We start from the raw sequence: 27,581 nt of genomic DNA, 5'->3' as shown, positions 1-27,581 counted from the left end.
TTCAGCATGTTTTTTTATTGTTGGTTACTTTTTACGTAAATATCATCCTTTTGTCTCAATGCGATAGAGAAAGTATTAGTTTTTAAGTTATTTGCGTTTAAAATACATACGCCCTGTTTCATAATCAACTTAAAGTGAACATTAACTATAGTTCACTTTAAAGTTGACATTTACCCATAGGAATTGCATTGTAAAGGTACCAACTTAAATTTAAAGTCCACTTTAACTTTATTATGAAATCGAGCGTAAATCTTATTTCATTGCTAACATCCTTTTTCCTTTTCATACGAGACATAACTATGTCACTAATAGATGAGCTATACAGTTTTAGTCAGTTTATTAAATTCAGTCTATTTCATCATCATTGGCTCTACAACCCATGGTGGGTCTTGGCCTATTATCCAGTCAGCTTCCAGTCCTTCCACCTTCAAGTCGCCACCTGGTCCTTAAATCGTGTTCTGATCCTGCGCCTTACTTCATCCGATCTTTGGTTATAAATGTGTTTCGACGGCTCCATGTCATTATCTCGAAGTGGTCTAGCCACTGCAGTTGGTTTATTTTGATAGGTCTATCAATACTAGGCTCACTATAAAGGTGATAAAGCTCAAAATTATAGCGTCTACGTAATAATCCGTTTCCCGCACGCCTTTAAAGATATGTCTCGAGTATTTTACGTTCAAAACAGCCTAACCTTTCGCATCACTTTTTGTTATTGTCCATGTTTCTGACGCCTAAGTGAGGACGGGCTTGGTTAGAGTTCTGTATATCAATATTTTCGTTGTTTTTGTGACTATGTTAAAAGTTTCTTTAATCCATAATACGCTCTATTTGCTAGATACGTACGTCTGTTAATTTCTGCCGTAAATTACATTTAGAATGATTTTTTAATATTAATGTTTTAGTTCATAAAAAATCAGAACTGACTTTTATTATACTAAAACAATAATTCTTCTTGTTAAGTTTGATAATAAAATGATTATATAAGACAAAACTATTAAAAAAATATTTATTTATACTGTAACAATAAATCAATTTAATACAATTTCAAAGCGGCCTCCATTCACTTCAATACATTTTTGAATTCTATCAGAAAAATTTCTCCTAACTTTTAAAAATATGTTCGGTTGATTTCCAATAAAATTGAGGCATTTTCTATTTGTTGCCATAATTCTTGACGGGTATTAATTTCTTGAGCACAACACAAGTGTCTTCATAATATGTCCACAAAAATAAAAATCTCAAGGGGTTAAAATCAGAACTCCGAGCAGGCTAAGGAAACTTACTTCCTCGTCCTATATCCATCTAGGAGGAAATCCTATCTGATTGTTCAAATAATTTCGCACCACTAAGAGAAAATGTGGTGGGTCGCCATCTTGCATAAACCACTTATGTCTCCTTTGGTTTGATGGTGTCTCTTCCAGTTCATCAAAAAGGGTACTTTGAAATTCCAAATATAAATTGCCGTTGAAATTTGCAGGTAATTCAAAGGGGTCTATTAAATTATCTCTAAAAATTTATTCTGAATGAAAGTGTGCTTCTCTAATAACATATGTGGATTTTCGTTATCCCAAATGTGATAATCTCTCCAGTTATAAACGCCCTTACGTGTGAAAGTGGCTTCATCAGTAAAAAGAATATTGCTAACGAAATTGTTATTTGAATTTGTCCTATCCATAACAAATTGAGCAAATTCCATTCGTCGGTGAAGATCTGTAGGTAACAAATTCTGCACTGGAGTAAAATGGTAAGGTATATTTTATACCCCGTTAGCTGGTTTTCCCTTGGATGTGCTAGAATGAAACATAGCGGGGACCCTTTCGTTATCTCACGTAGACATCCGCTTCTTCAGTCGTTTTAGAAAAGACCGGTCAGTTCACCGCTAGGATAGGGAAAACCGGCGTAACGTTACTTTGCTCAAGAAAACTGTTTAATTGTAGGGTTTTCCTCCAGCGTGTTGTATCATATGTCTTTTTAATTGGACTTTTTGAGAAAACTGCTCGAGACAAATTTCACACTTATGAGGTTTTTCTCCAGTGTGCACTCTCAAATGTACTTTCAAATTATTTGTTATAGCAAACTGCTTAAGACAAATTTCACACTTGTGAGGTTTTTCTATAGTGTGCACTCTCAAATGTGTTTTCAAAGTACCTGCTACACTAAACTGCTTAAAACAAATTTCACACTTGTGAGGTTTTTCTCCAGTGTGAACTCTCAAATGATTTTTCAAAGCATATGCTTCACTAAACTGCTTAAAACAAATTTCACACTTGTGAGGTTTTTCTCCAGTGTGTACTCTCAAATGCTTTTTCAAAGCACTTGCTTCACTAAACCGCTTAAAACAAATTTCACACTTATGAGGTTTTTCTCCAGTGTGCACTCTCAAATGTACTTTCAAATTATTTGTTATAGCAAACTGCTTAAGACAAATTTCACACTTGTGAGGTTTTTCTCCAGTGTGCACTCTCAAATGATTTTTCAAAGCACATGCTTCACTAAACTGCTTAAAACAAATTTCACACTTGTGAGGTTTTTCTCCAGTGTGTACTCTCAAATGCTTTTTCAAAGCACTTGCTTCACTAAACCGCTTAAAACAAATTTCACACTTGTGAGGTTTTTCGCCAGTGTGCACTCTCAAATGAACATTTAAATGACCTCTCTGAGAAAACTTTTTAAAACAAATTTTACAGTTGTAAGGTCTCTGTGTAGTCTGAACTTCTATATTTTTATTTACGGTTTTCTCCTCAGCATAACTCATACGGTCTCCTTTATGAGATGAATGTTCAAAAAAAGTCTCCATAATTTTCGTTTTGTTCTCTTCCTGAGTAAAACCTAAAATATAAACAAATTTTTACAAGAGGAAAAAAATTCACACACAGAATAATTGTACATAATAAAAGATTGGAAAAAGACTGTATGACTTGTACACACTAAAATATAGTTCAAACTGGCGACAGGTTATGAAAAAACTTGATAGTGTGTAAAATTATCTATTAAAATTAGCTAAGTACATCTTCTTTTATTGCAAACATCCATTTCACACGAGTCATAACTACTATGTCACTAATAATATGCTACAATTTAGTAGATCCAGTAAATTCCATTTAAAATGATTTTTTCATATTATTGTTTTATTAGTTAACTAATAAAACAAGTGGATTAAAAAACTTGTTCAAAAAAACACCATGTCGACATAGTGCAGTTTACCTCCGAGGTCCAGAGTTCATAAAAAATCAGAACTACCATTTTTATTATTCTAAAACAATTCTTCTTGGTAAGTTTTCGGATCGAGCTTGTTAATAAAATCATGGCTATACCTACTCTAACAGTCGGACCCGCTTATTGGAATAGCCTTCGTGCCAAACAAAAGTATTACTTTAACCGGGATATTCTAATAACCAATCACTGATGGCTCGTAGAAACGTTTCGGGACCCCAGATTTCTATTCAAAGTGTACCACTTTCTGAAAAATTTTAGAGTGCAGGTTGGGCGCGTTTCTGTGTCATTTGTCGGACAAGAGATCGACAATCTTTATTAATTAAATATAAGTACTTTAAATTGAAAATTAAGAGTTTTGTAATAACAAAACTACCGCGCTAGAGTGACCTCTTGCGGGAGTCGGATTCTACGATTTTTTATTACAAAACTCTTGATTTTCAATTTAAATAGTACCTACTTATATTTAATTGATAAAGATTGTCGATCTCTTGTCCGACAAATTTACAGACGCGTTTCGTTAGTCCGACAACGTAAATATGTTAATTATGGCAGGTTATGTTTTGCGATTACAAGCCATAATTTTAATTTTTTTCTAGACTTATAGAAAACGAAATTCTTCAATAATTAAATATTCTTCAATAGTTAAAAACATTAAAATATTTAAAAATTACGAAAAACATCGATTTTTTTCTTCTTTCATTGCTTATAACTTTAAAATGATTTATGTTGGAACAAAGTCGTAGGGAAATAAAATAAAGACAATTGGATTTTGTATGATATACGACTGGTTAAAAATGTCTCAAATTATTACCCTTTCTGAAAAATAGCAATAAATACAAAATAAGGGGGCAAAATAAGCTTGTTTTTATTATTCAATGTTTTTCAACCACTTTGGTTGCACATAGAACCTTCGTAATTCGGTTAGAAAATTCTTACAACATACTTAAACCGTCCACCAAATTTCATTAAAATCGACCTAATAGATTAGGTCAAATTAGGCAGTTCAAATTTTTTAAAAGCCTGAACAAAAAGTAGACCCTTTAAAAGTTTGCTAATTTTTTTACATATAAATAGGCGCTCTACCTATCTAATATACTTTACAGAATTAAAATCGAATTATTTAAGCGGCCTCAGCACTATTTTATAAACAAATACATACAAGCCAAAAAATTGTTTATAACTTTAAAACAGTGCTGAGGCCGCTTAAATAATCCGATTTTAATTCTGTAAAGTGTATTAGATAGGTAGAGAGCCTATTTACATGTAAAAACATTAGCAATCTTCTAAATGGTCTAATTTTTGTTCAAAAAGTTTTTAAAAAATTTGAACTTAAAAAAAAATTAGATTGCAAAATTATTGTGCAAAATCTATCAGGTCGATTTTAATGAAATGTGGTGGACGGTTTTAGTATGTTGTAAGAATTTTCTAAGCGAATTCTAGCGAAGGTTCTAAGTGCAACCAAAGTGGTTGAAAAACATTGAATAAAAGAATGTGTGTGTACTTTGTACGCACGTAAGAAGTTATACTTCTATTATATGATTATATGATTATAAACGAAATTAATATACTTTTTATTTATATTTTATTTAAATATTAAATTAATTTATACTTAATACTTCTCAAACATTTTTATTAAAACAGTGCCAAAAATTAAAATAATAAAAAAATAAAACACACACAAACACATTAAAAATGCCACAAATGATTTCTGAACATTAATTGTCGGAAAATTTTTTAACTAAATACGTATTTTCTGAAAATAAAATTATATAATAAATATACTTACAATCATAAAATGTATAAAAAAAAATAAAAAAATAAAAGTTTCTATTGGGATTCGAACCAACTTACCACGCGGCTGGTATTTGCGTTGTATTGGGATTCACCCGCATTAAAACTGCACCACAGAGGCAGCTTGTCATTATGTGCGAAGATCGTCTAACTAAACAGATTAACCTTTTGACATTTTTAACTTATGTAAATCAAATTATTTTGATTTTGAATTGAAATGATTTAGAATTGAAAAAATACAACAAAACATAGGGTAAGAAGACAATATATTAGGTGAATATTGATATAAATTTTGATGGTAATCAAATTATGTAAAAAAAAGTATTACATACTACTTATGTATTTTGGTAGGTTCAAGGTAGGTATCGGAGCCCGTATAACGACTAATACATTTCGCAATCACTTGCGTCGTGCAAAGTGGCTATGTTCAAATATCATAACAAAATTTGATCAACTATTTATAAAACACTTACCAGTGAAAGATTCTTTAGCTTTGAATAAGCGAGATCTGCGGCACTCATACTAGGCACAGTTTGATGAGCTTTCACATTGGCATGCAACAATCATCTCTTCTATGTAAATAAGTCCAAAAATATAATATGAAAACTATTTAAAAAGGCAGTATAACCATTAACTAACTTTTTGTTTGTTGTTTCTCTTCCTACAAATTTTAAAACGCAACAAGCATACATTATAACCAAACACAGTCCCACAGCTGTGCCACAGCTGCCATATTGGATAATTTTTGTCATGTCATTTGAACATCCAATCAGAACAAAGTTATAATGCGCATGCGCCCGGTCGCTAGGTTTTCCCATATAAAATTTCACCGTCATTACGCCCGTAAAGAAGTATAACTTCAAAAACAGGCTTATTTTGTCCCTTTATTTTGTATTTATTGCTATGTTGCAGAAAGGGTAATAATTTAAGACATTTTTAACCAGTCGTATATCATACAAAATTCAATTATAATTATTTTATTTCGCTACGACTTTGTTCCAAAATGAATCGTTTTAAAGTTATAAGCAAAGAAAGTAGAAAAAATCGATGTATTTCGAAATTTTTAAATATTTTAATTTTTTTATTATAGTCGAGGAAATGAAGCATTTTGGCTCGCAATTTTTTCGTCCAGCATGGATTTACTTGAAATTTTCACAGAAGGTAGGAAATAGTCCAAGGATCATTTTCTATATCATGCCGCTGTACGCTAAAGCTTTGGGGGTGGTTGCCACCCGATCTCGGGGGCGAGAATTTTTTATTACATTTTAACTATGTAAATCGATGTAAAAGTTATTTTAAGAAAAAAATGTTTTTTACATTTTCTTCGTAAAACTAATATTTTTCGAGTTATTCGCGCTTGAAAGTAACAGTTTTTCGATGAAAGAATCGACTTTTTTAGAGAGTTTTGGGAACACCTCGAAAAATATGCATTTACAGGCCCGGCCCTAGGGATTTTGCCGCCCTGGGCAAGAACGGCGAAGGCCGCCCCCCCCCCTACTTTGTAGATTCATGACTCACCACCATCCCTCAGCGGTCACCAAGATTGTATTTTTATTGATGTATGCTTGGTGCTAAATTATTTAATATGCCATTTTCTACTTTATTTGAACGATACGCGCTTAAAAACACATATATTTGCAATATTTTCATGAGATTTTACTACATTACCGTATATTAACATGTTTTAATATCCAAAAACTCATTATCTTTATCCATAATTACACATCTACTTTTTTAATTAAGTCACACTCTTCTTATCTTGGCAAGGGAAAAGTATTTTAATAATTCTCCATGATCCAGGAACAGCTATTTCGTGTTCAATAGAGATTGTCGCTAGAGCCCTAGAGCACTCAAACGTTCCTGGGACAAAGTTGATCAAAAGTAATTTTTTATTAGTTTTAGCTCTGAAAAGCTTTTCTCTCCAGAGGCCACTGTCAGTTGTAGGGTTAATAAAATCCTCAAAACAACACTAACATTTGGTACGAAATCAATATCATACTCTCTAATCATTTTCAGGGTCTCTAGAGATGTACTCTTGGGCTTCACAATCGTGGAAAGTACTTTCAGTTCATCTTTTAGATCAGCATAATTTAGATCTTTTGACTCATCAAAAGATAAAGCATAAAACATCTATCTGATAAATCATGCATAACTTTTGCGTCTGTCAAATAGCCCTGGATTTTTAAATCACTTCTGAGAGACTTAACATGGATTTCCGTTATTTCTAATAAACAGACAGCTTGATACATTCCCATATCAATACTCTGCAGTGATTTGCTGACTACGGTGATGTGAAGTAAAATGTCATGCCATATTACCACAAAGCAAAGAAAAGTAAAATCACGGATTTGATTTGCCAAACAGCTTGCCTCATGAGCAACCATTTTATCGTTGTTTTTATTGACAGTGATTTCTACGAGAGCATCGTAGATTTCTTCAATTTGGTATCTGATCGGAGTAATTGCATAAATTCTCATCGAGTTCCCATCTAGTTACGGACAAAGGTTTCAATGCTATGCTAGAAATATAATTTCAGTATAGCCCAACGATGAATAGATGCTGAGTAAAAGTTGTAAATTTTTGTCACTAAGGAAAAGAAAGAAACTGCAAACTGTGCGGCTTTAGCAGCATGATTCCACGACTAAGTTTTGTGAATGGTTAGAACATGGGACAAAAAGTTCTTCACTTTCATATTTGCCCCATTGTCATATCCTTTTCCTCTCATATCTTACAAAGCTATTTTCAGTTCATTCAGTTCTTGAAAAATAAGTTCTGTAAGTCCCAAGCCAGTGATTTCCAGTACAGGCACAAATCCAAGAAAATGTTCTGCAATTTCAACACTTTGTGAACAGCAATCTAAATCGAAAAAACGTACAACAATAGTCATCTGTTCCACCCCAGAAATACCAGGTGTACAATATAAAATTATGCTATAATACTTTGCTGATTTCAAAAAATTTAAAATTTTATTTTTGATTTGATCATGCAGGAGCTGAATAATTTCGTTTTGAATACGTTTTCCCAAGTAGTGATGCTGCTTGTTACTAACATTCGTTGTTGTCCAAATGTGCTCTTGTAAAATAGAATCAAATTTTCCAAAGAGCTCAACAAGCTTTAAAAAATTACCATTGTTTTGATGAAAATGTTTATCAGAATTGCCCCTCAATGGAAGACACTATTGTACTAAGAACTCTATGATTGATGTAAGTCATTCTATTACATTTTTCCAAAGACGACTTTCTGAATTGAGAACTTTTTGTGTTTCTTCGTCTATAGTTTTGCCCAATTCTAGTCTAATTGTTAGTTCTACCACTGTCGCTGTGACTGTAGATGAGCTAGAGAAATAGCGTGGCTGGACAAAGCTTCAGCCATATGTTTCCAATTATTATATCCATTTTCAGTAAATTTAATTTTAAGTGAATTTAATTTAGTTATGATCTCACTATTATTATGCGATGAAGAAGAAAGCGGTGCTGTCGATTTCCCGTCGAATGAACCTTGCAATTGTTATTGTTTCACTTATTTAATTCTCGTTTTGTACAGTTGCATTTTGCCGCTCTTGTTCATAATATTGATTTTTTATCACATTAAAAACATAATTTATTATTTCTTCAATTTCAAAAATTGGCTGTCCTCTAAAATTTGCCGCCCTGGGCGGCTGCCCAGTTCGCCCACCCCTGGGGCCGGGCCTGTGCATTTAATAAAAAAAACTGTAGATATCAAAATTGTACCTTTTAGTAACACAAACGAAATTCTTTTTCTGTAATATTTTTAAGACCAATACAAACCGAGATACAGCATGGTAAAAGTTAGTTTTTTTCGTCAAATGCATAATATGAAATATTCAAAGTAAAATAATGGAAAAACTTTACATTTTTCGAGGACTTAAATAATCTTTTTTGAAGTACATATACAGTTAGGCCTCTCAAAAAATAATAATAAAAAGTTTATAGCCTGAAAATTAGGCGACTTATAGCTCTACGAAAAAATCAGTAAAAACAACCCCCTAACTACCCTCATAATTAAAAATTGGTCTTCACCTTTCTGTAATTTCTTTTATATTTGTATTATCAATACACCCAAGATGATTCACTTATTTAAAAGGACTTAATTTTAGAAAAATTTGAGTTTAAAGAAAAATAATTTGTTTGGAATTTCCCATTTTTCACCATTTACTTCAAAATATATCCGATAATACTAAAGATACGAAAAAAATGATATACTACTAAATTGTAGCTTTTTAAATAACTAAAACTCTCTTGTGCGTAGATTTTCATTACAGTGAACAGTTAGCAAGATATAGCTGTTTAAAAACTCTATTTACGAGCAAACACCCCCTGATTCGAGCCCTTCAAATCCACCCTAATTAAAAACTAAGGGATCTTACGGAATTTAGTTTACACAGTCTTATAACTCTTCAAAAATCCTTCAAAGTCATTTCTGAATAAGCTTTTTATCGCCAAAAATGAAGGAGCTATGTTTATAAAACGATTTTTTTGTTCGAAAAATTCGGATAGTCTGCTTATGGATAATTTTCTCTGTATGTATAATACCACAGAACCGGTTCGTATACTGGAAGATGACTAAAAAAGAATTTGTATTTGTATTTGTACATATTTCTAAATTCGTATTTTTGTGTAAATAAATGTTTTTGTAATTCTTTAATTCTTTTTTTTTTCTGTATAGATCTATTAAAATATCAACTTATAAAAACTGTAATGTTATTAAGGGTGGTTTTTCAGGGTTGAAATGTTATGGTATTATATCCTAAAGTATAAAACAATCATTATTTAACCAATCAAAACCAAATTTTACCCATATTAAAGTTTACAATGTTTTTATATAATTTTTGACAATAAGGGGTAGTTTACACCACTAAAAATAATCAACGCCCTTAAGCATGATATAGAATATGAAGTGCAGGGTGAGATTATCCTAATCTCAAATTTTCATGTAAATCGCTGCAAGCAGAAATTATTCTTTTAGGATAAGTAAATTTTTTATATATAGCTCCAACAAGGGTGGTTTTAAGGGTTGAAATATTATGATAGTATATCTTAAAGCATAAAACAATAATTATGTAACTAATAAGAACCAAATGTTGACAATATTAAAGTTTAAAATGTTATTTTATAATTGTTTACAATTAGGGGTAGTTTTAACCCTTAAAAAACCAAAAGCGTACAACGGCTCACTATAGAAAATGAACTAGAGGGTAATATGAGGCTAATCCCAAATTTTTGTACAAATCGATGCTGGACGAAAAAAGTGCGAGGTTTTGCCATTTTTTCAGCTTCATTTTCTCGACTTTTAATGTTCCGGGCATATTTGAGAAGGTTATTATTATTGAAGTTGTCACCTAACTTTATCTGCAAAAATCCGAATGCCACCTCGCACATCCAAAAATAGACGTTTTTTCACAGATCCGCCCTGGTCGATGAGTCTATGTTTACATTCGGTTTCTATACAGTTCTCTCTTAGTTTTTTGGTTCAACTATACATAAGACAAAACTATTGAAAAAAGGTTTATTTATACTGTAACAATAAATCAATTTAATAAATTTTCAAAGCGGCCTCCATTAACTTTAATACATTAACCTTCGGATTAGGGGACCTATTAAATTATCTATAAAAATTTAACTCAATGGAAGTGTGCTTCTCTAACATGTGGATTTTCGTTATCCCAAATGTGATAATCACTCCAGTTATAAACGCCTTTACGTGTGAAAGTGGCTTCATCAGTAAAAAGAATATTGCTAACGAAATTGCTATTTGAATTTGTCCTCCATCCATAACAAGTTGAGCATTCGTCGGTGAAGATCTGTAGGTAACAAATTCTGCACTAGAGTAAAATGGTATGGCATATTTTATATCCCGTTAGCTGATTTGCCCTTGAATGTGCTAGAATGAAACATAGCGGGGACCCTTTCGTTATCTCACGCAGACATCTGCTTCTCGAGTCGTTTTAGCAAAGACTGGTCAGTTTATGTCGAGTCGTTTTAGCAAAGAACACAAACATAAGTACAGACAAGCAGGCCATCGAAGTTTGTAAATCTAAGAATCCGTTCCATTCGCCTGTAAATTTCATTAAGAAGGATACTTTAGAACCTTCGATAAATCTGGATCCTTTGACCCCACCAAGAGTTAGATTAACCAATAACTCGAATAGTCGATATCTTCTGGCCAGATTAAGGGAACCGGATATCTTAAAAGCCATTAAACTTCATCTTGCTTATCTACACGACCAACCAGCTTCAGTGTTTTACGATGGATTTACCAATACAAGCGTTAAACTCTTTTTGGCTTCCGAGGGACTTCCCACTAGGACTGAAGATCTACGACGAATTCTGCTGGAATTTAACAATGCCTATGGGATTCGTCCAGATGAGGTGGAAGCTGATCTTGATGCTTACAGATCCTTTCTCACTTCTGAAAGAATTATTCACCTGCAGAAATCAAGGGAATGTCACCGAAATTACTATTCCGCTGCCTCTCCAAAACGAAATTTTTAAACATCACGACGTGTTCTGAGGGACTAGAATCCTCAAATTGTTTTAGTGATAACAACTTTAGCATGGTTCTGATTAATATTCGTTCTATAAGGTACAAAACTGATGAATTATTTTTGTTCCTAGAGGAATTAGGATTTCCCCCGGTAGTTGCGGTTACAGAGCACTGGCTTGAAGTCAACGAGCCTTTTTTTGTAGAAAAATACACCACAATTGCTAGGTATGATCGTCCAAGCTCAGCTTACGGAGGCACCCTAATTCTATCTACGAGCAATGATTTTTCTTCGGTAACAAAATATGACTTTCTGCTAAGTGAAGCCTTCTTTGAGTTTTCGTTAATTTACAATAAGAATCTTAATCTTTATATTATTTGCATTTATAGATCACCTAACTCTTCCGTGGAACTATTTTTTCAGAACCTGCTAAATTTGTTAGATGACCTGCCCCATAAAAGTAGAAAAATTTTATGCGGGGACTTTAACATTTATTATGCTGCTGCTAGTGCTACACAAATATCCTTGGTCAACATATTTGAATCGTATGGTCTAACAATGCACGTTGATTCTCCTACAAGGATTACAAAAACTTCATCTACCATAATTGATTATACTGTCTCAGATTTTTCACCTCTTGATGTCCACTCTACAATTATTAATGCTGGACTATCTGATCATGAAGCAGTTTATACGAAGTTTAATATCTTGAGCAAACCCTCCTCGAAAACCCGACGTTTAGGCAGGATTTTTTCCACCCGGAACTTTCGTAATTTCCAAAATTTATGCTTAACCTCTGAGTGGCGCTTTCCTGCTATGGACGTGGATAATAATTTTAGTACTTTTTTGGATAAGCTTGTCCGTATCTTCAATAAAGCATTTCCTTTAATTGCAATTAAGCCAAAACATCGCAAACCCTGGACTACTAAAGGTATCCGAATATCTTCCAAGAATATGCGTTCTCTTCTCTATATCAGGAAATTTACTACCAACGTTTCTATCACTGAATATATCACCAAGTACAGGGCAACCTATCTTAACCTTATAAAATCAGCTAAAAAAGACTACTACCATAACCGTTTGGGAAGCTCAAAAAGTGTTGCAAAAGAAACTTGGTCCATAATAAACGATCTTCGAAATAAAACCCACACTGCTAAAACAATTTCCCTTCCAGACCCTGAAAATCTAAATGAATACTTTGTTAATGTGAGTAAAAATATTACATCAACTATTTTGCCACAACAAGATCCCATTGCTTATCTCCCTAATTCAAGAAAGGTCTCGAATTCATTCTTTATAAAACCAGTCGATAAATCTGAACTGATCCAAACAATCAATAGTATCAAAAGCAAATCCTCCTGTAGTACTGATGGTCTATCGATAAAAATTTTTTCTAATCTCCCAGAAAATGTGTTAGAAGTCCTCATCTCACTAATTAATGATTCCTTTGAGAAAGGTAAATTTCCAGAGTGCCTGAAGACAGCCATCATTATTCCCCTTCATAAGGGTGGTGAAATATCTAATACCTGCAATTATAGACCTATTGCACTACTACCGGTACTCTCCAAAATTATTGAGAGACTCATAAAAGCCCGACTTATGTCCTTTCTAGTTGAAAACAACATTTTATCACAAAATCAGTTCGGCTTTTTAAATAATAAATGCACCACTGATGCCATCTTTTCTGTACTACATGAGGTTTATCAAGCACTGAACAATAATCTTCACACTGCCACCGTTTTTTGTGACTACGCCAAAGCTTTTGATTGTGTAAATCATAACATTTTGATAAGAAAACTAAATTTCTACGGAATTCGAGGTATTTCTTTAGATTGGTTCCAATCTTACTTGGATGATAGGAAACAACTGGTTAGAGCAAATTATACAGACTCTAGTCTCAAAAACATTGTATGTGGGGTACCTCAAGGTTCAGTATTGGGTCCTCTACTTTTCCTTATCTTTATTAATGACATCACTAGTTTAAAAATCGATGGAAAAATCTTTCTTTTTGCTGATGATACCAGTATCACTTGGAGCAACTCAAATATTGCAACTCTTCATGCTACTATAACTTCTGATCTACTTACAATAAAAACCTGGTCTGACTCTAATTTACTCTCGTTTAACGTAGATAAAACAGTAGCATTGTCTTATAAAGGAGTCCTTCAACCCTTACCTCTTAATAACAGCCAGATCAGTACCGTTGATTCTGTGAAATTTCTTGGTATTTTTTTAGACAGCAACCTTAAATGGTCCCGCCATATCGATTTGTTAAGGAAGAAACTATCCTCAGCTTGCTATGCTATAAGATCTGTTTCGAATGAACTCAATTTAGCATCTTCCAAAATAACATATTTTTCTTTGTTCGAGTCACATCTTCGTTATGGTCTTCCTTTTTGGGATTCTGGTACAGCTGCCCAATTCGATGTTATTTTCAAATTACAAAAAAGAGCAATTAGATATCTGTTTGGCCTCAGAAGAACAACACATTGCAGAAGTTACTTCAAAGATCACAGAATTTTAACCCTTCCATCTTTGTATATTTTAGAAACTGTTTGCTTAATTCGTAAACATCTACATGTCTTTCCACCAAGACCTAATCATGACTACTTCACGAGAAATTCTACGTTTGACGTCTATATGCCGACCCCGTCCTCTGAGTTAGTAAAGAAATCTATATTATATTCCGCAAAAAAACTTTACAATCATCTCCCTCTACAACTTAAATCTGCAGCATCTTTCCCCAAATTCCGTAAACTGACAAAAGCCTACCTATCTGAAAGACCATATTATTCAGTAGAAGATTTTCTTAATCAATAACTAAGAAATTACAGTACCCTTTGCACAAGTAGTATTTTTATTATCATTTTTTTTGTCTATATTTGGGTGTCATATGCAGCAGCTTAACTTTTAAACTTATTAATTACTAGGTAGACTATGCATTTGCAATTTACTTAAATTTTGCAATTGACTACTTCTGTTTAACTTCATTATTATTGTTATTATTGTAAATATATTAACGATTTATGTAATTTTAGTAAATTGGATTGTTATTGTTTTGTTGTCTTGACTTTTTATAAGCTTTGTCGATAAAATTGTACAATTTTTCATGACAATAAAGCATATTTCTATTCTATTCTATTCTATCGCTAGGATGGGGAAAACTGGCTTAACATTATGTGTTCAAGAAAACTGTTTAATTGTACGGTTTCCCTCCAGTGTGTTGTATCACATGTCTTTTCAATGAGACGTTTTGGGAAAACTGCTTAAGACAAATTTCACACTTATGAGGTTTTTCTCCAGTGTGCACTCTCAAATGTTTTTTCAAAGAACCTGCTTCACTAAACTGCTTAAAACAAATTTCACACTTGTGAGTTTTTCTGCAGTGTGTATTCTCAAATGTCTTTTTAAATTACTTGCTTGCGTAAACTGCTTAAGACAAATTTCACACTTGTGAGGTTTTTCTCCAGTGTGAACCACCAAATGTTTTTTGAGGTTAGATGTGTGAAAAACTTCTTAAAACAAATTTCACAATTGTAATGTCTCTGTCTAGTCTGAACTTCTATATTTTTATTTACGGTTTTCTCCTCAGCATAACTCATACAGTCTCCTTTATGAGATGAACGTTCAAAAAAAGTCTCCATATTATGTTTCGTTTCATTCTCTTCCTGAGTAAAACATAAAATATAAACAATTTTTTACAAGAGAAAAATAAATTCACACACAAAATAATTGTAATAAAAGATTGGAAAAATACTGTATGACTTGTACACACTAAAATATAGTTCAAACTGGCAACATGTTATGAAAAACCTTGGTTCCTTGGTTCTTTGTAACCGGCTTCCACCCCTCAGTGGACTAGGCAGCCGTTAAGGCTCATTTAATGGAGAATGGAATGAAAGCAGGGTTTATTTGCCAGAAAATGTACACTAAAAAGGATCAAAGAAGTTCCTTCAAGCTAGGAGTTCCCACAGATCAGGCAAATGAAATTGTTGATACGTCCCTTTGGCCAATTGGGATCTCAGTCAACCATTTTATGAATATCCAGAGCCACCAGGGACAAAAGATGAAGAAGATATAAACTCAAGTGAATCTCCAATACCTCTTAGTGTTTTTCATCTCAATATGCGTCACTGAGAAATAAGATTGGTCTCTTGGAGGCATGCATCAAGGACAAGAATGTTGACATTCTATGCCTTACAGAACACTGGCTGTCAGACGAGGAAATCCAAACAGTCCATATTGAGGGCTACAGATTGGCCAACTACACGGCAAGGTCACAAAATAGAGGAGGGGGTTCTGCGATCTTCGTCAAAAATACTATATGTTTTAATGTTGTTAATAATGACACTTTTATAATTGATTTTTGTATAGAATATTGTTGTATATGTCTAAAAGATTTTAACTTGTTAGTTTTAGCAGTATACCATAGCCCCTCTGGCCCGTTTGACATCTTTTTGGACTCTCTTGAAGGAGTTCTAGGCACATTAAGCCCAAATAAACAAGTCCTTGTTACTGGGGACTTCAATGTGGACTTTCTTGTTGACAATGCAAGTGCCCGTAAACTTCAAGGCGTTCTTGAAGGTTTTCACCTAGTCAAGACTATAAATGAATCGACAAGGGGTAACAAGTGTCTTGATAACATTTTCATGGATCCTGGATTGCCCCTGTACTCTGCTGAGGTTTTTGAGACTGGTTTTTCAGATCACAAAGGCCAGATTGTCAAATTTGAGATTCAAAAAAAGGTTACAGGTTTTACTGAGACAACTATGCTTATTAGGCCTATAACTGAAAAAGGTAAGAACATATTTTTCAACAAAGTATCGGAAGTAAACTGGGATTTTATCTATGAAGATAACACTGATGTTGAATTAAAATTCTGTCACTTTATGAATATTCTTGAAAGTTGTTTTTTAGAATCTTTTTCACAAAAAAAATATAGAGTAAGATCAGACCAATCTGAAAAAATCACATGGTTTACAAATGACCTACAGGCAATGCGGGAACATCTAAAATTTTTAGAAGAATTTTATAGGCAACATAAAAATGATAATAACCATAATATACTTAAACAATTCAGAAATCAATATAAAAATGAAATTAAGAAAGCCAAAGTGAGGTCAAATGACCAAATAATATTAAATTCAAAAAATCCACAGAAAACCATGTGGAACATGATAAACAAATATCGAGGAAAATCAGGATCTTCATTAGAAGATCAAAAGATCACGCCAAACCAGTTCAATGATTATTTTTCCCAAATTGCCACTAATATAGTTAAAGACATTCCAAAATTAAATATTGACTTTATTAATAAAATTAATTATGTCAATCATACAAACACCTTTTCATTTCTTGAAATTACCTTTAATCAAACGAGGGATATAATAAACAGCTTAAAGAATAAAAATAGCCATGATATATATGGATTTAATGTTAACCTTATTAAAATGATTAAAAATATTATTTATATGATTATATTATTATTGGGATTTTCCCAGTGATTTTTTATGAAAAATATTATTATAAGCCCACTCACTAAACTAATAAATCTATGCTTTAAAGAAAATAAATTTCCATCAGTCCTTAAAAAAGCAATTGTTACACCAATTTATAAAAAAGGGGACGTTAAGAATCCAGAAAACTATAGACCTGTTTCGCTGCTTCTAATAATCTCTAAAATTGTTGAAAAAGCTATGGCAGTACAAATAACCACATTTTTTGAAAATAATAACTATTTCTCAGACTCTCAGTTCGGTTTTAGAAAGGACAAATCCACAGTACTTGGCATACTGGACTTGGTCTCACATATTGTAGACTCCTTTCATAGGTTGCAGTTTAATACTGTTCTGTTTTGTGACTTGAGCAAGGCATTTGACTGTGTAGATCATGGAATGCTCTTGCAAAAACTCAAAAAATACAACTTCTGTCCTTACAGTGTAAAACTAGTTCAATCTTACCTAGAAAACAGAACACAGGTTGTGAGGGTCTCTGGGGTGTTATCGAGAAAGAGTGTTGTTAATATTGGGGTTCCCCAGGGCTCTGTTCTGGGACCCATTCTCTTTCTAATTTATATTAATGACCTTACGAGCATTAACACAAATGCAAAGTACACACTCTTCGCCGATGACACCACAGTGTCTTTTACAACTGATACACTTGGGGAGTCGCTTGAGGGTTCTATGTCTGCACAGTCAGTGACCAATGAATGGTTTTGCGTAAACCGATTACTGCTCAATGCAGCAAAAACCAACAGAGTTGTTTTTTCTCTCAGAGACACACAGAATGTAAATGATGGTATGAGCAGTGTCAGATTTCTGGGTGTATTATTAGATCCCAAGCTTCAATGGGGTGAACATATCAACAGTCTAAGTAAAAAGCTAGCAAAAAATCTGTTTGTACTCAGGAATCTGGCATCTAATGTTTCACATAAAGTCTTAATAACAGTGTACCATGCAATTTTTCAGTCTCATCTAGCCTATGCCATTTTAGTCTGGGGTCATTCAGCAGAAATGTTGACAGTCTTTGGTTGGCAGCGTAAGGCAGTTAGAGTTCTTGCTGGTCTTTGGTATAGGGATGATTGTAGGCAAGCATATAGGTCCCTAAGAATTCTCACTGTTCCATCTCTATATATACTTAAAAACCTAATGTTTATCAAGAGGGGAGGGGCGCACTTTGAAACCCATGAGAACATACACCAACATGACACTTGATATAAACACTATCTCGTGCCAGCCTACTGGAGATTGAGGAGGTGTCAAACTGGGCCAGGATACTGGGCTATTAATTTTTCAACAAACTTCCAGATAGTTTAAAGTGTCTTCCATTAAATCAATTTAAGAGTACAATTAAAGATATTTTGTTAGAAAATGTTTTTTATAGTAATGAGGAATTTCTTGCATTTAAATTTTAGGATTTTATGACTTTAAGCAATGTCCATTGTTAATGTAATCAAATTTAATGTGATTTTAATGTTAGTATTTAATGTTATTAATACTCTTAGTCATATTGTGCATCTTTTTAATTTGTATTGCGTCCAAATCTTTGTGTAATTTTATTTGACATGTGTTAAACACTTGTGTTATTGACATGAATAAACGAATCTGAATCTGAAAAAACTTGATAGTGTGTAAAATTATTTATTAAAATCAGCTAAGTACTTTCAGCATGTCACATGCCATCTTCAGAGCTTCCTGTAATGAAAAATACTTTAAAGAGAATTACGATTAAAAAATCATATCTTACAAATGAAACTATGAGATTAATGAATTGAAAGAAGGGTATGATATTGTAACATTTGTATATATATTAAATCGGTTTTATAGCGTTCTAAGCCTTTCAGTTCCTAATCGCCACTCTTTTCTATTGTGGCAGTCTTCTTCTAATAAATTTCGTTCCGACATCGCCTTTGATCCATGTAGTTGCTGGTATTCCTTGTTTTCGTTTTTCTATGGAGGTTCATTCTAACAGTTTTCTGGGAATTCTTCTTTCCTCCATTCATCTTACGTGTCCGTACCATACTAGCTGTTGTTTTTCGATGTTATCTATGATTGTTCTTTCTATTTCCATTTGTTGTCTGTCGTTTCTTATGTGTTCTAGTCTAGATCTTCTTTCTGACCTTCTCCAAAAATCCATCTCAGTTGCTAGTCATTTATCTTTGTACTTTTTGGTTAACACTGGTTTTTATATTGTGTTGAAAATTCGTTTTTTATTGTCTGTTCTTATATTTTTTTGCCACAGTACCGAATTCAGGGCTCCTACCACCTGTTTTCCTTTTACTACCCCTTCTTTAGTTGTTTGTTTCGTCCTGTACTAGTTAAATATTCCCATATAAATGTATTCATTGCAGCTTGTAATTGTCTCCTGTTCCAAGTTCTCCATTTCTTCACTTCCTACGCATAGATGTTGTGTTTTTAGGTATTCACCTCCAGACCGCATTGTAATATTTGTGAAAAGTCAAATATTGTCATGGCTGGGACATGCCCATAGACAAGAAGAAGCAAAGACATCAAAGAAAATGTTACAATGGAAGCCGATAGGAAGATAAAAAAAAGGAAGCCACATCGAGATGATTGGATGACCTGAAAACCATGAATATATGAACATAGCAAAAAAAGATCACTAACATCCATATCACATGAGTTGGAACTATGTCACTAATAAAGTTATATAATTTAGTAGATTCCGTATATTCCATTTAAAATGATTTTTTCATATCAATGTTTTAGTTCATAAAATATCAGAACTATTTTTATTATACTAAAACAATTCTTGGTAAGTTTTCGGATCGATCTTGTTTATAAAATGATGGATATACCTAAACAAGAGAACTAAGTGACTCAATAATAATCAGTTCAGCGGGATGCTCGGGTTCACGGGATCATTTCATAAAACAGGTTCTTCTTCTTAGGGTGCCTGTCCGTTCCGAACATTGGCGATCATTCTTGCTATGATGACTCTGTTAATTGCTATACGGAATAGTTGTGTTGAGGTCTTTCTATACCATGCTCTCAGGTTAGCAAGCCAGGATATTCTTCTTCGTCCTGGAGCCCTTTTTCCTTCAATTTTACCTTGTAAAATGCACTGGAGCAGCCCGTATCTGCCTTGATTTCTCATTATATGCCCTAAGTATTGCAGCTTACGGCACTTCACGATGTTGACTAAATCTGCGGTTGTGTTCATCCTCCGTAGTACTTCTTCATTGGTGACTTTGTCTGTCCATGGTATCTTTAGGATCCTTCTGTACAACCATAGCTCAAAAGTCTGAAGTTTCGATAAAGTTTCCGCCTTCAATGTCCACGTTTCTACTCCGTATAGAAGCACTGAGTACACGTAGCATTTAAGGAGCCTTATTTTTGTTTTTAGAGTGATGTCATGGCTCTTGAACACAGAGCTCATAGTCAAGAATGCACTCTTTGCCTTTCCGATGCGACATTTATGTAGTTAATAAAATTAGTTATTAAAATGCAGTACTGCAAGCAAAATACAATTAATTAAATTTACCTTTATATAATAATTGCATATTATATCAATATTGTGGAGCAATATATAATTTTTCTGCTTCAATGACAGAAGGTATGAAATATACGTCAATTTGACAATTTTAATTGACAATATGAATTATTTAAGATAGTTGCAATATTTCTCCGCGACTTGCGCACGGTCGTTTCTCGTTTCCCTTCCAAGTACTTGCACACCGCGAATACTGTATTAGGATTATGACGTTTGGTACAGTAGAGCGTTGATAATCCGAACTAATTGGTACAGGGGTAGTTCGGATTATCAAATTGTTCGGATTATCGAACATATGTTCAAAATACATACAAAACTCATAAACATAGTACATAATATGTATATACATTTTAGTTACAAGGAATAAAACACCTACATAATAAACCAATATATTGTATGCATTTCTGCATAAACAAAACAAAAATCCGCGGTCGTATTTTGACCATATTGTCATATTAAATCCAAAAATTCGGTCTGCGATCATATTTCTTAATTTTATAATTTTTTTGCGTTCGGATTAGCGTACGTTCAGATTGCCAGGATTCGGATTATCGACGCTCTACTGTATATGAAAAGACTTATCTAAACGAACGACTGGTCTATCAGCACAAAGTAATCTTTTGTTGAAAAAAAAAGATAATTGGGGAATAAACCACAATTTAACTTGAAAAAAATACATATTTTGACAACAACGTCTGAAGTGGAAGTTGAAACGTTGATAAAATGATGTAAAAATACGTATTTTCATAAAATTATTTTTTCAAGTTAAAATGTGGCGTATTTCCCCAATTAGAATAGTTAATTACAAAAATGCCACAAAGAAATAGCTTCAGAACAATAGAATTAGTTTTATGTCGTAGCCTTGGCCTGACAGACCACCATCGTCGAACAGAGTGTTAGCCTTACCTGAATTATATCCATCTGATTCATTCTTTAAGTCTTCAAGATCTACGCATGTAGCTAGCTGACTCTCTATAGATCTCGAGTCACCTTCAAGGAACTCCTCCTTAATGTCAGTTTTAACTGCCACAGCTAATAAAAAATGAATAGAATAGAATAGAAAAAAGCTTTATTCTCAGGATTCACAAGTTTACAAAAATAAAAATGTCAATGGAGAGAATGCTGTCAAATACAATTTATAAGAGTTGCTGAAACAACCTACATTTAACATAAAATAAGTGTCAGGGCCGGCTATAACGGGCCTGCAAGGGATGCACTGCAGACAAGCGCCCCTGTTTAGGGGGTGCCAAAATGAGCTTTTTTTCTGCTGGTGCTATACAAAATACTAACTTAAAACAAACTGAAGGGCGCCTATGCTAGTTTTGCAGGCAGGCGCTTTATACCCTAGCGCTGATACTGAACAGTGTCATTTATGTAGGTTAAGATAAAAGAGCCCTCAGTCTCCTTGCAGGTCAGCTTGAAGGTATTCTTCCACTTTGTATGGTTCTAGGTTTATAACTGTTGAACACACTCTATATTTATTTATATCAGTTTCTATTTTAATGCTATAAGACAGTTTATTAAAAAATTTAATACATGCATATTCTGTAGTTTTCTCAGATGTTGTTAGTCTATGTATTGGTACATTATAGTCTATAAGATTGTTTCGTGTAACAGAATTATGGTTTATTATGTGTTTCATAAATTTATGCCTAATTTTAAAAATGAAAAGTAAGCATTCATTATTCATATATATTATGTATGTTCCAGCCATTGTTAGTATGTTTTTTGAAATCTCTCTACATGAATCCCTGTATTTCAAATTAAGTAGAGTTCTGATTGCTCTTCTTTGTAATATAAAAACCTGTTCAGTCATACTATTCCCCCCCAGAAAATTATTCCAAATCGCATTACAGAATGAAAATTTTAAAAATATATATACTTGTTTCCCAAAATAAAAAATTACGGCTGTAAATTACCACATTGACAATCGGTTAGGGCACTAATCGATAAGAGATTATTAGCTGGTGGTGGATTGGGTCGGTATTTTGACATATTATGACAACAACGTCCGAAGTGGAAGTTGAAATGTTGATAAAATTATGTCAAAATATGTATTTTGATAAAATTATTTTTTAAGTTAAAATGTGGCTTATTTCCCCAATTAGAATAGTTAATTACAAAAATGCCACAAAGAAATAGCTTCAGAACAATAAAACTAGTCTTAGCTTTGGCCTGACAGACCACTGTCATCGAACAGAGTGTTAGCCTTACCTGAATTATATTCACCTGATTCATTCTTTAAGTCTTCAAGATCTACGGATGTAGTTAGCTGACTCTCTATAGATCTCAAGTCACCTTCAAGGAACTCCTCCTCCTTAATGTCTGTTTTAACTGCCACAGCTAATAAAAAATGAATAGAATAGAATAGAAAAAAGCTTTATTCTCAGGATTCACAAGTTTACAAAAATAAAAATGTCCTAAACAACCTACATTTAACATAAAATAACAGTGTCAGGGCCGGCTATAACGGACGTGCAAGGGATGCATTGCAGACGAGCGCCCCCTGTTTAGGGGGTGCCAAAATGAGCTTTTTCTGCTGGTGCTATACAAAATACTAACTTAAAACAAACTGAAGGGCGCCTATGCTAGTTTTGTAGGCAGGTGCTTTATACCCTAGTGCCGATACTGAACAGTGTCATTTATGTAGGTTAAGATAAAAGAGCCCTCAGTCTCCTTGCAGGTCAGCTTGAAGGAATTCTTCCACTTTGTATGGTTCTAGGTTTATAACTGTTGAACAGACTCTATATTTATTTATATCAGTTTCTATGTTAATGCTATAAGGCAGTTTATTAAAAAATTTAATACAGGCTTATTCTGTAGTTTTCTCAGATGTTGTTAGTCTATGTACTGGTACATTATAGTTTATAAGATTGTTTCGTGTATTAGAATTATGGTTTATTATGTGTTTCATGAATTTATGCCTATTTTTAAAAATGAAAAGTAAGCATTCATATATCGTCGGTCTAATGAGCCAATTGCCTAAGTCACAAATTGAAAATTTTACAGGAAAGACAAAAAACTTTTGAACAAAAGTAAAAAAAGAGAAAATTGTCTAACTCCATGGAATACAAAATTGACCAAAATTAGTTAAACAAAATATTTAAACACACTTTCTACTTATAAACTATATCCATATTAATAATAATAGTCAAAATATATTTATTTACTTACATTTTCTAACGTTTTCAATCAAAACAACTTCAGAAACACTGACATAGGCAATATTCGTCTCAATGAAAAAGAACGTTTGGACTTCAGCAAAATTTGTTTAGCAAAATTGGCGCGAAATAAAAAAATAATGACGCTTATGGGAATTGTCAGGCGGTAGCTTTTACCGTCTACTACTAGATGACACCAAAAAACAATTTTCAGAAAAAATGGACTTAGGCAATTTGCTCATTAGACCGACGATATGTATGTTCCAGTCATTGTTAGTATGTTGAGTTTTTTGAAATTTCTCTACATGAATCCCTGTATTTCAAGTTAAGTAGAGTTCTAATTGCTCTTTTTTGTAATATAAAAACCTGTTCAGTCATACTATTTCCCACCAGAAAATTATTCCAAATCGCATTACAGAATGAAAATTTGAAAAATATATGACTCGTTTACATTTCTCGTCCAAATAATTTGCTCTTATTCTGAAAGAGTAGCGGATAGATGCTAATTTGTTACAGATCTCATTTTTTATATGCACTCCAAAATCTAAATTTTGGTCAATATGTACCCCCAGAAATGTTGTGCTTTGGTGTAGTGTAACCATTTGCGATTGAATTGAGAGAGTTTCTGGTAAGGTAGGTACTATTATTTATTTTAGTGACGAAACAGATATAATTTGTTTTTTCTCTGTTGAGTATGAGTTTATTCATGTTGAGCCATCACATATGTCTTCTCTAATCTATTATTAGAAATATTCAATAAATTATTTAAGGGTGACCCTATACCTAGTTAAAATGTTAGTATCATCTGCAATGGATAAATAAAAATTACATCACATTGTTTATTGAAATAAAATCCACAAAGAAATTGAATTCCTGTAGCTGGCTGTATACCCATGAATCACAAATATTGTAAAATTTGTTTGTAAAAAATATCCCTAAAAAGGGGTACATCAAGACAACAAACGTTTTTGGAATAAGAATTCCATTATCAGGTTTTAAATTCGAAATGACATATCTGAGCCACTAAAATGATAGGGTGAATGCCCTTTAAAGTAGTTAATGTTTACAAAGTTTGTACATAGTGTTGTCTGTCTGTTAACAGACTTCTGAACTCATCAGAGGTTCACCCTCTAGACTGACATTACAACCCACATGGGGCAGAATTATATGTTGCCTGAAGTTAAATCTAGTAAAATTTAAAACATCCTAACACCACTATGTAGGTACAATCTTTGTAAACATTAACTACTTTAAAAGGGTATCATCATCATTCTCTTTGCCTTATCCCTATGCGGGGTCGGCTTCCCTAATTGCATTTCTCCACACAATTCTATCTTGGGCCATATCAGTGTTAATCCCCTTTACCAACATGTCCTGCCTTATCGTCTCCCCCCAGGTCTTCTTTGGTCTTCCTCTCCTACTCCTTCCAGGAATCTGCACTTCAGCTATTCTTCGTATTGGGTGGTTAACGTCTCGACGTTGAACATGACCAAACCATCTTAACCTATGCTCTCTCATTTTGGCATCAATTGGTGCCACACCTAGACTTCCCCTAATATACTCATTTCTAATTTTATCCTTCTTTGTCACTCCACTCATCCATCTAAGCATTCTCATTTCCGCCACATGCATTCGCTGTTCCTCTTTCTTTTTCACTGCCCAACATTCAGTTCTGTACATCATAGCTGGTCTTATGGCTGTTTTATAGAATTTTCCCTTCAGCTTCATTGGAATTTTTCTGTCACACAACACACCACTCGCTTCTTTCCACTTCATCCATCCAGCCCTAATTCTACTGCATGCATCTCCATCTATTTCTCCATTACTCTGTAATACCGATCCTAGGTACTTAAAACTATTGCTTTTTACAATCATTTCACCATCCAAAGATACCATTTTATTTGTAGTAGCTCCATCTTTAAATGAACATTCCAAATACTCTGTTTTTGTCCTACTAAGTTTTAAACCTTTTTCCTCCAGAGCTTGTCTCCACTGTTCCAGTTTTTGTTCTAAGTCTCTTTCACTATTTCCTACTAACACGACATCATCAGCATACATTAAGCACCATGGAATGTTACCCTGTATTTTCGCTGTTATCTGGTCCAAAACTAATGAGAATAAATACGGACTAAGCACAGAACCTTGATGCAATCCTACTTTCACATGAAATTTATCAGTCTCTCCCACACCTGTCCTAACACTAGTCGTTACTCCCTCATACATATCCCTCACAATCTTTACATATTCACCAGGGACTCCTTTCTTATTGAGTGCCCACCACAGAATCTCTCGAGGAACTCTATCATATGCTTTCTCAAGATCAATGAATACCATATGAGCGTTTGTTTCTTTACTCCTGTATTTTTCCATCAACTGCCTTATAGTGAAAATTGCATCTGTTGTTGATCTACCCTGCATAAAGCCAAATTGATTCTCGGATATTTCGGTCTCTTCACGTATCCGTCTATCAATTACTCTTTCCCATATTTTCATGGTGTGGCTAAGCAGTTTTATAGCCCTGTAGTTTGTACATTGTTGTATATCTCCCTTGTTTTTGTAAACAGGTACCAGTATACTGCTTCTCCATTCGTCTGGCATTTGTCCAACTTCCATAATTCTATTAAATAGACCTGCTAGCCACCTTGTTCCTGTCTCTCCCAATGCTCTCCATACTTCCCCAGGAATATCATCTGGTCCTACCGCTTTTCCTTTCTTTATTTTTTGAAGCGCTTGAGCCACTTCCTCATTGGTTATTTTGGTGACCATTGCTGCTACTGTCTCCGTTGACTCTACAGGCTGTCTGTCAAATTCTTCATTTAATAAGCTGTCAAAGTACTTTCTCCATCTCTTTTTGACATCCCTTTCGTGAACTAGTATTTTATTATTTTCATCTCGGATACATCTAATCTGATTAAAATCTTTTGCTTTCTTTGCTCTCTGTTTGGCTATTTTATATATCTTCGTTTCGCCTTCCCTGGTATCAAGTTGATCGTATAGGTTTGAATATGCTTCTCCTTTAGCTTTTGCTACTGCTACTTTCGCTTCCTTTTTGGCGACCATATAGTTTTGAAGATCTATGTCCGATCTGGTTTCTTGCCACTTTTTATATAATTTTCTCTTCTCTTTTATTTTTCCTTGTACTTCATTTGACCACCACCAAGTCTCTTTATCTTCAAACTTCTTTCCTGACGTTTTCCCAAGTATTTCAATAGCCGTCTCTCTAATAATATTGGCCATTTTTCTCCAAATTGTGTTAGGGCTTCCTTTCATTTTCCAACATATTTTTTCTACTATTCTTTCCCTGAATAGACCTTCCTTCTCATCTTTTAGCATCCACCACTTGATTTTTTGTGGTCCTCTCCGATATTTTTGTTTAGTTTCGCCTATATATTCACCCTATTATTTTGGTGATTCAGGCATGCATTTTCGAATTTAAAACATGATGATGAAATTCTTATCCCGAAAACGTTTGTTGTTTTGATGTAGCCTTTTTTAGGAATATTTATATACATTTTACAAATAAATGTTACATTTTTTGATTATTGAATTGTTCTTACCTGAGTTATTATCTGGTTCATTCTTCAATTGTCCAAGATCTGTTGATGTGGATAGCTGAAGCTGACTCTGTATATTTTTTTGGTCATATTCAACAGACTCTTCTTTCTTGATCTTAATATGAAATTCCATAGCTAATAAATTCAAATCAACATGAAATGAATTTAATGCTAGGATGCTTGAGATTTGAGATGTTGATTATATTAATTATTATTGTTGATGTTTAGTGATGTTGATATTTTTTTTATATTATGTAGAAAGTACTGAAAGTAGAAATTAATGTAGTAGACAGTAGACAGAGTACTGTCAACACTGTACCAATGAACTGTCAACACTGAACTGTC

General features: G+C 33.5%; 1 protein-coding gene and 1 long non-coding RNA gene across 4 annotated transcripts; one reads left to right on the top strand and one right to left on the bottom strand.

The window, feature by feature from the left end:
* Positions 1–992: 992 nt before the first annotated feature.
* Positions 993–27,581, bottom strand: LOC114327255 (zinc finger protein 239). Of its 3 annotated transcripts, none has more exons than XM_050655408.1 (4): positions 27,240–27,580; positions 22,751–22,864; positions 21,428–21,442; positions 993–2,829 (listed from the first exon to the last, which is right to left on the bottom strand). In XM_050655408.1, the coding sequence occupies exons 1-4, from the start codon at positions 27,367–27,369 to the stop codon at positions 1,928–1,930; spliced, it is 1,161 nt and encodes a 386-aa protein (XP_050511365.1). In that variant the 5' UTR covers positions 27,370–27,580; the 3' UTR covers positions 993–1,927. The 3 variants fall into 3 exon arrangements, with proteins under 3 accessions (XP_050511365.1, XP_050511364.1, XP_050511366.1); XM_050655407.1 differs by having other exon boundaries at positions 21,428–21,553; positions 22,736–22,864; positions 27,240–27,577; XM_050655409.1 differs by lacking the exon at positions 22,751–22,864 and having other exon boundaries at positions 21,428–21,553; positions 27,240–27,581.
* Positions 2,127–14,889, top strand: LOC126887718 (uncharacterized). The gene is made up of 3 exons (XR_007699163.1): positions 2,127–2,274; positions 2,443–2,610; positions 14,801–14,889. It is a non-coding gene; the product is annotated as an uncharacterized LOC126887718 (long non-coding RNA).

The sequence above is a fragment of the Diabrotica virgifera genome, chromosome 7, assembly GCF_917563875.1.
Source record: "Diabrotica virgifera virgifera chromosome 7, PGI_DIABVI_V3a".
NCBI lineage: Eukaryota > Metazoa > Arthropoda > Insecta > Coleoptera > Chrysomelidae > Diabrotica > Diabrotica virgifera.
The sequence above is the reverse complement of the archived record's forward strand: the minus strand, read 5'-3'. Positions and strand labels throughout refer to the sequence as shown.

What these genes read in the sequence shown, in the direction of transcription:
- LOC114327255 (XM_050655407.1), bottom strand. Translation starts at nt 27,369, where the DNA reads ATGGAATTTCATATTAAGATCAAGAAAGAAGAGTCTGTTGAATATGAC. An exon ending in TGAACCAGATAATAACTCAG is followed by an intron (nt 22,865 to 27,239) that starts GTAAGAACAATT and finishes ATTTTTTATTAG; the next exon opens with CTGTGGCAGTTAAAACAGAC. An exon ending in ATCAGATGGATATAATTCAG is followed by an intron (nt 2,830 to 21,427) that starts GTAAGGCTAACA and finishes TTTATATTTTAG; the next exon opens with GTTTTACTCAGGAAGAGAAC.